Source organism: Eublepharis macularius, chromosome 10, assembly GCF_028583425.1.
Source record: "Eublepharis macularius isolate TG4126 chromosome 10, MPM_Emac_v1.0, whole genome shotgun sequence".
NCBI classification, from domain to species: domain Eukaryota; kingdom Metazoa; phylum Chordata; class Lepidosauria; order Squamata; family Eublepharidae; genus Eublepharis; species Eublepharis macularius.
Window position 1 is genome coordinate 85266203 of NC_072799.1, and position 16040 is coordinate 85282242.

The 16040-nt window shown below is 46.2% G+C and overlaps 1 protein-coding gene across 2 annotated transcripts in view; it reads left to right on the plus strand.

Moving 5' to 3' along the window:
* DLC1 (DLC1 Rho GTPase activating protein) overlaps positions 1-16040 on the plus strand; it is a 348838-nt gene that overhangs the window by 99249 nt on the left and 233549 nt on the right. For both annotated transcript variants that reach the window (XM_054989508.1, XM_054989509.1), the window contains exon 4: positions 6708-6741. In XM_054989508.1, the coding sequence (XP_054845483.1) occupies positions 6708-6741 (34 nt within the window). The remainder of the gene's footprint in view (positions 1-6707; positions 6742-16040) is intronic.

A 16040-nucleotide genomic window follows, 5' to 3' on the forward strand; every position in this document is an offset into this window, starting at 1 on the left:
ATGCAGAGAAGAGCATATTTGTCCAAGCTTCCCTACCCTGGATTTTTCTCATCAATTTCCTCTATCTTTTTTTCTGATTTTTCCATTCCTACACTGCTCTGTATCAACTGCATATTGACTCCCAAGGTGACCACCACCACCACCACCCTTCTTGTTCTTTTCTTCATGAATGTACTATAGGACTAAAGTTTGAATCAGCAAAAGACTAGACATGAGCACAAACCAAACCAAAAACAAAAACGAACCATGGGCTTTGTGGTTCGTGGGTTTTCACAAACCACGAACCATGAACTCCCACGAACTGATGCAAGTTCACGAACCAGTTTGTGGTTCATGGGGTTTAAATGCCCCTTTCTGACTGCTTGGCAGCAAGGAAAGCAGCATTTAATCATTTAAAGGGCCCTTTCCTGCCTCTTGGAATCCCCCCTGCCGCCTGCCAGCTGATAGTTTAAAGGGACCTACCGCTTGCAAGCAGCAGGGCTCTTTAAACGGCCCAAACCCCAGCCCCCAGCCCCACACTTACCTTGCTTGTGGGGTGGTGGAGGCTGCGGCCTAGCCACCCAGTGGGCCCACGGCCTCCTCCTGCACCGTCGCGGCCATTTGACGGGCAGGGAGGCCATTTTTGGCCTCCTCCGCCACTCTGCGGGCCCTCACAGCAGCGGAAGAGGCCAAAAATGGCCTTCCCAGCCCTTGCAGAAGAAGGCCATGGGACCGCAGGGCGGCTCCACCACCCCAGCTGCAAGGTAAGTGTGAGGCTGGGACTGAGGCTGGGGGTGTGTGGGCTAGGGTGGGGGTGGGGGCTGGGGCTTGAGTTTGGGCCATTTAAAGGGACCTGCCACTTGCAAGTGGCAGGTCCCTTTAAACTATCAGCTGGCAGGCAGCAAGGGGGGATCCCCCCTGCCGCCTGCCAGCTGATAGTTTAAAGGGACCTGCTGCTTGCAAGGGGCAGGAAAAGTTTAAATGGCCATTTCCCCAGGGAGATGGCCATTTAAACTGCCCCTTTAATATGAACCAAACGAACCAGTAGACCAGTTCGTGGAAGTTTGTAGAAACCAGCTTCTACGAACCACTGGTTCGCGAACCATGAACCGGTCCGGTTCGTGCGCTTTTTTGGTTCGTATTTAGATTTGTGCCCATCTCTACAATAGACTATTATAGCCCTATTGTGCTGTAATACCTGGCTTTTTAAAAAAGCACAGTCCATCACAATTGTTTTTTTTAAAAAATGCTGGATCTTTTAATTTGTGTGTTGGTTAATAATTTTCAGGGGGAGATTCTTCCCTATCTGATGCTAGATGGTTGCTAAATTTCTGTATAGCATATTTCGTTTTAGAAATTAATTTTTATTCTATTGGTCATTGCTTAAGATCATTTGATTATCGGAGCTATGAAAAGGAACGGAAAGGCATACAGAAGGTCTCCAGATCAATACCTAACATCTCCATCTAAAAGGATCAGGTGGTAGGTGATATGAAAGATCCCTTCTGGAGACCCTGGGGAGCCACTGCCAATATGATTAAACCATGTTGATCTTGATGAACTTGTAGTCTCAGCATAAGACACCTTCACGTCAACTACAGGCATGAAATACAATGGTATAAGGATTGAATTTGTAGAGTTCCATGAAATGGAACCTATTTGTCTGCTTTAATAAGATTCACACACACACTTTTTTTTCTTGTTTTATTTTTTGATTTATTTCCCTTTATTTTTCCCTCCACAAGCTGCCTCTCTTTTCTTTCTCCCCTCTGGTTAGGGCAAGGGAAGAGAGTGTGTTCATGGGAAGGAATGGGTGTTTGAGAGTGTTCTATATTATATATTTTAAAAACAACAATAAACTTTAAATTGTATATATACTCGCCTCTCATTGTTTCGCCAGCTTCAGCACTGCTAAGAATGTTTCCACACATCCTTAAAGGAACAGCCCACTCACTGAATGCGGGAGGCTGTTCTCCACATGTTTACACACTCTCAGATGATATAACAGAATACAACTTTAGCAAACAGTTACGATCAACACAAACTGTAGAACACAATATTGGCAGGTATGCTGGCATACATGACACAGCCTTTCAAGGCCAAAATATAGGTATGTGCTTGACTGAAATTTTTTAGGTATTTCTAAAGTAAACAGTGAATTTAAGGCTCCTGTATAGTTGTCAGCTAGAGTGAATCCACAAATTCCACTTACTGGTGCAGCTAAGGACATGAGAACAGAATCCATTAATGACTCACAGGAGAAGGAAGACAGAAGGTTTCTGCTGACCTTCAAATGCTGAATAAGTTATTGGGAGAGAATAAGCAACTTTTCCATGATAAATAGCTGTTATCTAAAACAGCTGTATATATATATTTTGGGGTGACACTTGAAACACAAACGTGTCCCATCAAACCCAATATTTCTGTTTCATTTACAAGGCACTTCTGTTTGAAAATCTTCTAAGCTCTGCTTAGGAGCTTCTTTCAGGGATTCTGATTTCATTCTTGAGCTGAATCCACATGGAGACCATGTTCTGTCTAGCTGTCGTTGCTGCTACAAATGTTGAGGTATTAGCAGTGGCAAATACTCCAACATTCTACTCCAACATTCTTCACCTAGCTTTTGCAGCCGTCATTCCTCCCCTTTACCAGAGGGCTTTTTAAACATAAATCAAAAAGTGCTAGATTGCTATAGCATTATAACGATCTATTTCCATGATCTACTCATTTCCATCTTTCTTTAAAAAACAAACAAACAGGAAGTATCTAGTCTTTTTGTTGCAGAATTAGAAAAACAAATGTGTTTATCTTATAACTCTGCAGTGAACAGGGCTACAGATGTACATTTTAAAAAATGAAAAGTGGGAAATTGTGCATCATGGCAGTAGGTTGTGATAACGTCATAATGCTGTTGTGATCTGCTATGGATATGGAGAAAGAAATGGCCACTGGGATTGAGGCAAGGAAAATGGTGCCAAAATGGATGGGACCTGCAAAAATACACACCTTCCTATACACATAGTATCCCGTGGTGCTTTGACTGTGAACTTTCCAAAAAGATATCAAATCAAAGGTCGGTTCCAGCCAGCTTTTTCAGTCACTTTTTCAGCATAGTCAAAGAATACCCTCTCCTCCCTTTTTCAATAGTAGAAGAGCTTGCTGGATCCAGTCCCAGGTTTGGGGAAAATCACAGCAAAGTGGGGGAAACACAGAAGCAGGATGGATATACAACATTGTCAAGTGGATGCTCCTGAAAATAGCACTGCTGTAAGTAACAGTAACAGTAACAGTAACAGTAACAGTAACAGTAACAGTAACAGTAACAGTAACAGTATTCTATTTATATAACACCCTTCAGGACAACTTAACACCCCCTCAGAATAGTTTACAAAGTATGTTGTTATTATCCCCATAATAATCACCCCGTGAGGTGGGTGGGGCTGAGAGAGCTCCGGAGAGATGCGACTGACCCAAGGTCACCCAGCTGGCTTCAAGTGGAGGAGTGGGGAATCAAACCCAGTTCTCCAGATTACTGCCCCACCACTCTTAACTACTACACCAAACTGGCTCTCTGGTAAGAAAGCCAAGGTGGAGCAAAACGTTGGTGTGGAAATAGCTTTAGTCAATTCCATAGGAATGTCTAATGCATCACAAGGGCTGTGAGAGATGATTGCTAAGTGTTCCAGGACAGTTATAGCAGATAGATGGCATAATCTTAACCTAACTGTTCTCTGACCCAATCCTAGCAGCTTGTCAGGGCAGCACAGCTTGCTAACAGGTCTTCAAGTTGTTGGGAGGCTGGGTAGAATCAGAGCAGTTACCTCTAGCTGGTAGACAGAGCTTCCCTCCAGCTGATTTGCCTGGCAGTTAATATGATTAGGCCGTTTCCTCACTTCCTTAAAATAGCAGCACTCTCCCAGAATGCTGGCGGCTTCTTTGCACAACACATGCTGAAAAAACGCCCCACAGCCATTTAAAAAAAACATCGCGCGAAGAAGCCGCCAGTGTTCAGGGAGCATGCCGCTATTTTAAGGAGGTGAGGAAATGGCTTTAGTTTCATTTTGGCAGCTTTTACTGTGTTCACAGCAATGATCTATCTATTGAGTATATTTTTACTGCACTGCTCCTCCAAGATAGAAGCTAAAATGACAAAACTAAGGCTAGCGTACTTTGGTCACATCATGAGAAGACAAGATTCTCTGGCAAAGTCAATAATGCTAGGAATAGTGGAAGGGAGTAGGGAAAGAGGAAGACCCAAAACAAGATGTCTTGACTCGATAAAAGAAGCCACATCCTGCAGGATCTGAGCATGTCTGTTAATGATAGCATGTTTTGGAGGTCTTGCCTTCATAGGGTCACCATAGGTTGGAGGCGACTTGATGGCACATAACACACACATTCCTCCAAGGAACATGGTCCTTGCTTTCCCCTTTCATTGCCCTGTGTGTGGTAGATCGGGATGAGAGCATGTAACTTGCCCAAGGTAACCCAGCAAGCTTTGTGGCAGTGTGCAGATTGGAGCCAGTGCTCTAACCACAGGATCCTCAACCAGGCACTTCCTATCTTCTGCCCAAAACACGCAAGCCTGGTGGCAACCCGGGACATCTTCTTATGTCAGGCTAACTACAACAGGTATCGTCGCTAGTGTCCTCTTGGCACTCAAATTTACAATACCTCTCCCACCCTCTGCCTAGACTATAAAGACTCCTTCCTTTGTCCACTCCTTGTATCTGATTAAGGGAGCCAGGGCCTTTTTTCAGCTGGAATGCGGTGGAACGGAGTTCTGGAACCTCTTGAAAATGGTCACATGGCTGGCGGCCCCGCCCCCTGATCTCCAGACAGAGGGGAGTTGAGATTGCCCTCTGCGCCATGCGGCGCGGAGGCCAATCTAAACTCCCCTCTGTCTGGAGATCAGGGGGCGGGGCCACCAGCCATGTGACCATTTTCGCCGACGGCAACCCACTGAGTTCCACCACCTCTTTTCCCAGAAAAAAAGCCCTGAAGGGAGCTCTGACTCATACCCTGGAAATCTAGTTGGTCTATAAGTTGCTCTTCTACTACAGGCTAACATAGCTCCTACCTGAAACTCTACACCAAACTGATTTTACTCAGGAGGCCAAAGTAACGTGGCTTGAAAGATGCTACTGGAAAGCAAACTAGTAGTACTGAAAGGTAAATCTGTAAATTTGTGTGTATACATTGATATTGTGGTATTAATTTTCCATAAGAGACATGAACACCTAAAGAAGTGTTTAATGCTGGATTATCTGGACTAGACCTGACTGGTAACTGTAAGAGGCACTAACACCAGTTTTGACTTATGGGACTGGGCCACATGTTTGAGTATTCTAAATGCATATTATCGAAGTCTATAAAGATTTACCCTTGACCAGCTTAACCTTTTCTTTCCTGTATTTCATTTTATACTCATCATAATTCATGCCAGATTACTAGCTCCTCTAGAGAGAAGACCATTGTGGCTTGTAGGCCGGAGTGTTTATGTCAAAGAAGACTCTGCGTTGTTCCAGATGTTGGGTTGGATTCAGCCAGATTTCCAATTCTTCTCCTTACTACAGTTTCTGTCCCATGAGTCTTTTGCCAGTTTAGGTCCCATGATCCCTGGCATGACCCTCTTCCTTTTTTCACCAGAAAAAAAAACTGGCTGGATTGGGATTGTCAGGTCCCCTTACCCTCCCCGGGGGGGGGGGGGGGGGGGTTGGACCCAGCACTCACCTTGAGTTTGCTCTTTGCACACACACAATGTGCATGCATGCTCCTGGGCCTGCACGATAATATCACTTCCAGGAACTGATGTCATTGTGCAGGCCCAGGAGCATGTGCATGCTTCACACTGGGCTGATTTGGGCCTCAAACAGGCCCAATTCGGCCTCTTCGGGGCCTGAATCATCCTTGTGCAAAGCATGGGAGTGCTCGGGAACAGCAACGCTAAACTGGATCCAACCATTTATAGTGTAGTCCTAAAACAGAACTGAACCCTTCTGCACCCATTGAAGTCACAGGGCTAAGAAAGGTATAACTCTGTTTAGGACTGCATTATAAGACTGTGACATTTATGAGTGTGATTTGCATTGCCAGTATGAGGGGAGAGAGCTATGGCAGAGAAAGAAGACCCAGAGGCCATGTGTGGAGGTATAAGGGCCACAACTTTATCACTTACAGCTTTAACAGAGCATTGGCAGTGCATAGGCAGGGATCCCTGATAGGCTAACCCATCTGTCAACCGATCACCTCGCTCATCCCCTCAGGACACCAGCTGAGGGGGGGCACCATGAAATGACAGTCATCAGGAATGCATGTGGGAGTACACCTCTGAGTGGTTCCCCTGTCAACAGGGAGTGAGCATACCTGGACATCTCCTGAGCTAGGCTTGTCTCTTCCCTGCTTCACTCCCCAGATCCCATAAGGGGGTCCCCATTATGGGTAAACAGAGCACGCAGGCCATGTTAACCCCAAACGGAACCACGTCCAATGCAAAACTGCCACGAGAGCCCCCATATAGCTCTAATGTAGATAAGAACATGTATAAACAGATACTGTGTGTGTGTGTGTGTGTGTGTGTGTGTGTGTGTGTGTGTGTGTGTGTGTGTGTGTGTGTGTGTGTGTGTGTGTGTGTGTGTGTGTGTGTGTGTGAGATGTGCTTATAATAATTCATCTCTGTTTTCAGAGTTACTGTTTTGTAAAGATAGTATCATTCCCATGTTTTTCAGGCTATGCCAGTTATTACAGAAAAGGAGAAGGCTGGTAAGTAAACGACTGGGCATTTCATTACTTCTTTTGAGGTTATTTTTGTGGAACGTCAGCTTACTTATTTTCATTGGAGGAGAAAGCAGCTTTGAGCTGAAATTTCAGCAGAAGGAACAAATTATAAACGTAACAAATGTGAACAATTGCAATTTTTTTTCTTACCGTGATTTTCATTTTTTACCCCAGGGGGAGTGGAATAAAGTTTATTGAGTCATGAAATGTAAACCTTCATTCATGTATACCTACAAGGTCAACAGTTTTAGCATGCCACTGCTAATTCCATGTTAAGATGTATACGGAGTGTGTGAATAACGACATCTGTATAAAACCATTTCACCAACACACACTGGGGTAGGGAGGGTTCAAAGAAGATTTATGGCAGTCACTCTGCAGTGGATCAATGTGTAAATTGGCCTTGAGAAGACCTGTTAACTTACACTGCTGTGATGAGGTCTGCCTGAGTCAATATGCCTTTCTGAGTTAGAAATGTTTGATATAATATACCACCAGGAGCTTTCTTAATGACTGGTAAAAAGAAAAGCAAAATTTTAGACCATTTGGCCGTTTAGTAATGTTGGTAACTTTCTTTGAAACAAACTGTATGACATCTTGGTATGCATATTTGGGGTTCTGAAAGATCTCTGTTATATCATTGTGCGTTCTCCAAATAGTGAAGCTTTTCTGTCTTCGTTGTAATGATTTCTTGGAAGGATTTCTTGGGAAGAGAGAGAGCAGGGAGGCCTGCAAGGGGGAGAATAATGGAAGCCAGAGCAAAGCCATTTCCACACGTCCTTAAAGGGACGGCCCACTCACTGAATGCTGACAGCTTTTCCTCTTGACTCCAGACATCTCCATTTTCAAAACAGTTGGAGGCTGTTTGGCTTCCACTTTTTCAGTGCCTTTTCTAGGAACACACTTTCCCACGGTCCTACAAAAGCCATCAAAAAAACAGAAGCCAAACAGACTGCAACCATTTTGAAAACAGAGGCGCCTGGAGTCAAGAGGAAAAGCTGCCAGCATTCAGTGAGTGGGCTGCCTCTTTAAGGACGTGTGGCAATGGCCCAAGTGGGAAGAGTGCAGGGGCCGTTTGTGGGAGGGCAGGAGATCTGGGACGGAAGGGGAAAACATCAGCTGGTGAGAGTGGAGGGGTGAAGGAACTGGAAACAGGCAAGAGGTGAACTCAGTTGGTGGGGATAGTCTGATACAATCCTGGTTTTTTAAATGAACTGTGGCCCCTCCTTACATGGGGGTTTGCTGGGCCCTTGAGTTTGCCTGTTCCCAGCATTTCCTGAATGGTTTTGATTCATAGACTATAGATTACTAATTGGAGATTGAACATCTGTGTTTTTTTGTACCAGTGAATGATTTCTCTTCAGCAAATTTGTGTGTGGCTAACCAGTAATAAGAGTAGCTTGTGTCTGCTTGTGTCCCATTTGCTTATTATGTGAGAACACGCTATCCATGAGGACAGATCCATGTTCTTATGGCTGATTATCAGATCTTAGGATTCTATGATTTGGGTGCAGCATAGAATGTTTTCACTGACAAATCTATCTCCATTAAAAAACTGTTCAGAAAGGTCAGCACAAAATGCAACAGTGTCTCTTACAGAGGGATATCCTCTTGCTAGTTGTGAGAAAGCAACGCTTCCTGGTCCCGTTCAAAATTCTGCTTATGACCTTTAAAGCCAGATATGGCCCCAGATCATGAGGGGTTGTTCACTTGCCTGTCGTTTTATGTGGTTGGATTATTTTAGTCTCTTGTCACTTCATCCAGGATATGTTGGTTTGTATCTTCTAACTCCTGCCTTGGGAGTAGTATGCTGAAGAGCAGTCTAAAACTCCCTAGTCCTGAAAAGCAGCCTAGATCTCCCTAGTCCTGAACAGCAGCCTAGAACTCCCTAGTGTGTTTCTGTTGGCATCTTGCCCTTCTTTCCAAGAGGTTCTGGAGAGTGTACTGGGGGGGGGGGTGTCATTCCATTATATTAGCATTGTAACACCATGACGGGTTGAGAGAGTGTGTAATTTGCTCACGGCCACTCATCCAGTTTCATAGCTGGCCAGGGATTTGAACCCAAACTTTCCACTCCAATTCCACCAGCTACTCTACACTGGCCAAGAGACTTCTTATATCTCAAACTGGTAACTTTCTGCAGCAGCTTTGGTCCGCATCAGGGCCCTGCCTTGGCCTGAGATCTTACCACCTGCCCTCGAGTCCTCTTCAGAGGATGAAGAGCTCGAGGAGCCAGCCGAGCAAGCCTCTACATCGGAGGAGCCAGCAGCGGAATCAGCCGTGGCTTCAGCGGAGCTGCCAACGGGGGTGGCAAGTACTGCAGCCAGGGACGTGTGGAGAAGCCAGAGGAAGAGAAGTCTCGTGCAGAGCGCAGGAGAGCCCGTCATCAGGGAGGGCTGTGCGACTCGAGCCAGCTGCAAGATGGAGGAACCGGGAGAGGGCGGAGGTTTGGGAATGGCAGTGGAGCGCACGATTGCAAGCCCAGCGTAGGGCAGACATGAGCTCTGAAAATGAGGCGATGCAGTCAGGCTCAGAGGAGGTACCTGCACACTAGCCTCTTAGCCAGAACAGAGGATAAAAGGGAGACACCGAGCGGGGCTTGGCATGGAAGCAACAGAGCTCACCACTCCCTGCGACCGAAGCCTTGTGCCTGGAAGCCCTTGACCTCACTTTGCCCCTTGCCCCTTCTGGAACCGAACTCCCGGCTTACGACCTCAGCTTGACTCCTGACTGTGCACCTGCCTGCTGCTAATCGGACTGCCTTCCCTGTGCGTGAACTCAGACCGTTGGACTCAGTTTTGGACTGCCCACTAGTGTATGACCTCAGACTGCCTGACCGTTTGTAAGCCCTTGTGCCCACCGGGCACTTTCTACCAGCTCGGACCGATGCCCAGCCCCCGAGTGTGACAGTCTGTGAATAGAAGCCAGAGGAGATGAAATAAGCTGGCTTGATAGGCTTGTCAATTCTTGGTTGGGAAATTCCTGGACATTTGGGGAAGCCTGAGACTGGAAAGTTTCGGGAAGTGGGAAAGCTGCTAATTCCTCCGGAGGCGTTGTTTCCTGTAGTCTGGAAATCACTTATAATTCTGAGAGAACTTCAGGCTCCACCTGGAAGTTGGCAACCAAGGCTTGAACTAGCTGTAATCGCAGCATCAAACAGCTTATGATCCTCACTGCGTTACCACATGGTGTGAGGAACTGAGGACTATAAAGAGACTGAGTGATGACAAGTTGGGTCAGGGCTCCATGCAAGCTCTCAGCAGGAAGCCTTTTAAAAAGCCACTGGCGATATGTTCTTCTGTCGGTAAACAAGATATATTTTAAAAGACCAACTGCCTGGTGAACTAAAAAGCACTCTTCAACGCTGATCTAATTGGAAGTCCAGTAAGAACTTAGGCACTCAAGGGCTCTCATGGCTTTTTACAAAATGCATTCTGTTTGCTTTTTTTTCTCCTCTTTAATCAGCTTGGGTTGGTAGCATCTAATTTGCATTACACAATACCCATGGGCTGGTCTGCTCTCGAAATAAGCCCCTTTGCAAAAAGCAGACACAGAAGTGAGGAAAGCACAGAAGTTCAAGTAGGTGAGATACTTCCTTTCACTTGGTGATGGCTTTGCGTCTTGAGAGGGGGGAGAGGAATTAACCTCTCAAGCTACTCCAGTGCAATCCCAAACCAAGTTGCTCCCTTCTAAACACGTTGAACTTCAGTGCCCTTGGAAGGCTGTAACTGTGCTTAGGACAGCGCTGTAATGTTAGCTCCACCATACACCTTTATCTTTGCTCAGTAGAAGGGAGTCTGGATGGGGAAGAACTGGAGAGGGCAAAGAGGTTTGACTCCACCATGATGTGAGACTTAACTTACCCCCATACAGCAGGAATCCTCAGCCACATCTCAGCCTCCCAGCCATCCTGGCAGCTGCAGCATCCCTTTTGCTTTTAAATGGCAGCCTCCGAAACATAGTCATGTACCCAAACAATTGCAGGCTTTGCCGAGTGGGACTGGCCCACTTCCCGCGTTCACTACACTTCCCTACACAGCCCTGGAGCTATGTATCAACAAGGGCAGGCCTGCTGTAGTGGCCTGGTGGGGAGTCTCTCTGTCAGGGCTTTTTTTCTGGGAAAAGAGGTGGTGGAACTCAGTGATGGAACTTGGGACCGCACACATGATGTCACTTTGGGTCAGCTGGAACAAGGGGGGAGTTTTTAAAAGTTTAAATCACCCTCTGCAAAAATGGTCACATGGCCAATGGCCCCGCCCCCTGATCTCCAGACAGAGGGGAGTTTAGATTGTGGCACGTAGGGCAATCTCAACTCCCCTCTGTCTGGAGATCAGGGGGCGGGGCCACTGGCCATGTGACAATTTTCAAGAGGTGCCAGAACTCTGTTCCGCCGCATTCCAGCTGAAAAAAAGCCCTGCTCTGTGTGTTATTTTGCTCTCCACTCCCTTACTTCACTGCTGTGCTTTCTTCATGGACAGGAGAGTCCTAAGAATATTGGCAACAGAGGCTACAGAAAAGCAACTCAGTTGGAGCGGGTTTGCTGTCTTTTCAGCAAGTCGCTTCTGTTTCCTTCTCCTTCTCCGAGAAGGTGGAAAGAGGGACCAAGAGGGTCCAAGGTGGGACCAAGAGGGACCAAGGTGGAAAGAGGGACCAAGAGGGTCCAAGGTGGGACCAAGAGGGACCAAGGTGGAAAGAGGGACCAAGAGGGTCCAAGGTGGGACCAAGAGGGACCAAGGTGGAAAGAGGGACCAAGAGGGTCCAAGGTGGGACCAAGAGGGACCAAGGTGGAAAGAGGGACCAAGAGGGACCAAGGTGGGACCAAGAGGGACCAAGGTGGAAAGAGGGACCAAGAGGGTCCAAGGTGGGACCAAGAGGGACCAAGGTGGAAAGAGGGACCAAGAGGGTCCAAGGTGGGACCAAGAGGGACCAAGGTGGAAAGAGGGACCTTACACTGCAGTCCTATGGACACTACCTAGGAGTAAGCCCCATGGAGTAGGGTTCTGAGTAGACCTACTCGGCTTGCTCTTATTAGCTCCCAGTGTTCCTGGGAGATGTGATAATGCTGTGCTTGGGTGAGTATACTTGAGCCACCTTTAGCGACGTGCGTGCCAGTTAGGGTTACCAGGTGCCCCTAGCCTCCCAGCAAGAGGCAGGTGACCTGGTGCTTACCTTACTGCCATTCTCATGTTCCTTCCTGTGCACTCGCAAAGCACCCCCACCCCCGCACTAGTGCAATTATGTCACTCCGGGGAAGTGACATCATTGTGTGGGCATGGAGGTGCATGTGCGCTTCACTGCAGGCCAATTTTGGCCTCAAATGGGCCCATTTGGGATCAAAATCATCCCAGGGTGAAGCGCAGGTGCGCTTTCGGGGTGGCGTGATGCTGTCTCTCCCAGGAGTGACGTCGTTGCATTGCTGTTGGAACCTGCCTGGGAGGCCCATTCCTCTGCCTACACCCCCCCCCCCGCCAGTAGGGAGTGGCAAGGGTGGTGGCAGGGGGCAGAAGGTGAAAGTGTGTGATCTCTGCCCCCATCGGGCGAATGGGATCCCTAGTGCTAGTTCACAGTTGTCCCTGTACCAGCATCTACTTGTTTGATGCTTGTGTACATAAATACATACACATCCAAGGGGGCAGACGTTGCATGCCAAGGAGTCCTTGCACCTGCCTGGATCAGCATGAAAGCAGCTGCAGAACCAGCAGCATAGCAGCATCCTTGCTATAAAGGTGTGTGTAAAAGAGGAGGGGGCCCTGACCTGGATAGCCCGGGAGAGCCTGATTTCAGAAGCTAAGCAGGGTCAGCCTTGGTTAGTAATTGAATGGGAGACCTCCAGCCAAAACCAGGACTGCAGAGGCAGGCAATGGCAAATCCCCTCTGTTAGTCTCTTGCCATAAAAACCCCACCAGGGGTCGCCCTAAGTCAGCTATGACTTGAGGGCAGGATTTTCTTCAAAAGGCGAGGGGATGTCTTGGATCTGAGGACTGAAATTCCTGCTAAGTCATGTAGCTTATAATGTAGCTTTAGGCAAATCAGTATCTCTAAGCTTAATTGACAAGTTTTGGGGGAAGATGAAAATTAAATAAACTAAGGAATGCCACTATGAACTCTTTGGAGTAAGTATAGGCTACAAATACGGGAAATGACCAACCCAGCATTCCTAGAAACAGCTTTGGTGTGTTCTTTCTGTGTGCCTGCACGCTTGCCTCCCAGGGTCATTTCTTCAAATGGCAAATCTGTTTTCAGATCCTTGAGACTGGGCCACCCTTGATGCGTGATGAAAAGTCATGCTTATTTGCACTCCTCTTAGAAAGGCTTTCTTTGAGTGATGACCTGCAGGCATTCTGTTTGCCTTCTGGAGTAAAGGCGATTCCTTTCACATCTTGTGTTGACTGCAGACCACGTGGGCGAGATGCATGTGCAGAGGCAGGATTCTCTGACGACAGCGGCGTTTCTTTCATATTGCTGACTGATGTGCGAAACAATTCCATATTTCTAAGAATGGTGCTTATTTGCTTAAGTGACTAAAAATAAAGCATGTATAGAAAACAACACCATCTGCCTTTAACTGGAGATTTGCCCAAACCAAACTACTTGAATGTGTCAATCTATATGATTAGATCTACAGGTGCTAGAATGCATACTTTGGAATGTTAGTTCCAGCATATGCTATGCATTTTGCAGGCAAGCCCAGGTACGTGTGCCATTCCCTCCATGTGTGCTGGAGCTCTGACTTCTGCTGCCCACTCCTAAGTGAGGCAGACGCGCAACCTTGCAACAGTAAGTTCCAAGTGAAAGGCAGGAAAATGTCCCACTTCCAGATTTTTCAAGCAATTGGCAGGTACCAAATTTTAGGATTGTATCAGTTGTGGAAGTACTTTAACAATACTGCTGCCTCCATGCATAAGTGAGGTGCAAGCCACTTTGTGTAGGCACATGTGAAATAACCATACTAGAGTTTCCAGAAGATGTTTTGACATGTTCTGTCTATGCACCTGCAGTGCCTTCCAGTGTCTTTTCAGTGCTTCCTAAATGCAGTGCTGTAAACTTTTCCCCTATGAGATTACCGAAGCCATTTATGCTTCTGTATAGGAATAGAAGTGCAGGTAAACATTGTAAAGTGGTTTTGCATCAGGAATTTGTGCATTAACAAGCATTATACCTCCCAAGGGCCCAAGTTATTTGGCTCAGCTATCAAGTTTATTCCATAAGGGGTGAGGTTTTATCCACACCCGATCCTGGCTGTGATCCATAAATGTGCCAGTAAATTAGTGCTTATACATCATCACCACCATCATCATCATCATTTCCACCAGAGGTTTGGGCTGGAAGTTTTGGTCCTTTGCCGACTTGGATTTTATCTAAGAGTCAGTGAGGTACTGCGTTAGTATGTGGCATGTTTCAAGTAGTGCAGCTGTTCGCAACCATCCAGTTGATACCCTGCCCATACCAGTATCACCTAGATGCTTAGTTAGTCCTTTTGGAATTGCACCTGGCATGCCTATCACTACTGGAATGACCGTTGTATTTTTCTCCCAGATCTTGAAATCTTAGAACTTTATATTTTGTTATATTTTCAGTCTCTTTTTCATCATTATCGTTGTTGTTGTTTTTCTCATACAATATCTTTCCATTATTTATGCACCTTCTGAAATTTTAAGGCAAGTTGCCCTCAGATTTTCACTTTTCTCTGCATCATATAGACCAGAAACAGAACTTGAAAGGACTTTTATGCAAAATGAAGCAAAGAAATGATTTAATGAGGGAGGGGTAATCAACTAGAACTATTTTGTATCTGCAAATCAAGTTGAAGGGAGGGGGGTCAGCATTTACAGTTTGCAGCATCAGTTGTATCCTCTTCATAAGCATTGTAACTTCTCACAGCTGTCTCAAAAATGCAATATGAGACATGCAGCGATTGCTACCAGGGGACTGCTCTTTGACAGGCACGCTGTCTTGTCTTCAAAGATTTCTGTTTTTGAGTGCTGTACATAGACCAGAAGCATTCTGTATTTATTCAGACTAGTTACTGTGAATTGTGCCTGGTGGTCAATGCTGGGTTGGTAGTATTCTTTGCTGTATTTCTCCATCAAATCCAGATGCCCCTGTAGGGAGTCATCTGTGTTCAGAATGCTTTCCTCCTCCCTGTTTGCTTGGAAGGAGCATCTGTCCTTTTGTTACCCAATACTAAAACATTAACCACAGGGAAGAAGCTGGAATCCCTTACTGCCCGGAGCCCAGAATTCAGGAAGGTTCAATTGCCAGATTTCTTCCCCTGCCAACCAGATATTATTTGGAAATACGGCAGGCATGCCAGTTCAGACAGAGATGGAGTAAAACGATCACCTGGCAATGCGCATTGAAATCCTAAGCAGAGTTACACCCCTCTATGCCAACTGGCGTCAATGAACTTAGAAGTGTATTACTCTGCTTAGGACAGCATTGTTAAGCGCCTGGTCATCCTTCCCAGACTTTATCTGCACTCACACTGGTGGCCGTAAATGGACTAAAGAAGAAAGCTGTGGAGGGCCACAGGGAGGGCCACATTGAAGACTGAGAGTGAGCCCCCCAAAAGGTAACAGACAAGTCAAGGTACTCACACACATTCCTGCCTTTTACAGTTTCCACTCAATGTGAATCTGGAAGGAAATATTCCTAGGATGTGAATTGCTCTTTAAAAAAAACTAAAAGACTCAAAACAACCCCAGCTTCTCTCAGCAGCACTCAATTTTCTTTGTGGTAAGTTTGTAAGAACTGCAATTTTGAATACAGAGCCTGGATTAAACCATTCCCATCCCAAATAAATCTGAAAGTACTCTCTCCTCTCCCTGATGATACACCAATAATAGCAAAAAAGAAGTCTTCATACATGCTAAACCTTAACAATGCAGTTAACACTATTGGGAAGAAACGTGCCATGTCCGAGAGGTCTCCGGAGAACACTCAGCTCCAACCTGCTCCCCCTTTTGACAGCCTGTCCAGGCCTAGGCTTTGTCCTGCATGGAGTTTTTGCTTCATTCTCCCAAGGAAGAAAAAATAGGCGGGAAAGTCAGAATTGTCACATTATTTCTAAAATGGGAGATAAGGAAGCATCCTAAAAAAAATTCCCCCCACACACACACACTTGAAGGCATTGCTGTTGAAAATGACCCAATACCCAATAAACTTTTTTATAGTGTTAAACAAACAAACAAACCCCAAAAGCAGATCTCTCAAATCTCATTCCCTCAGCTTTTCTCAGCTCCATGGGCGTGTATTCATTTTACAGTGCCTAAACTTTATGAGTA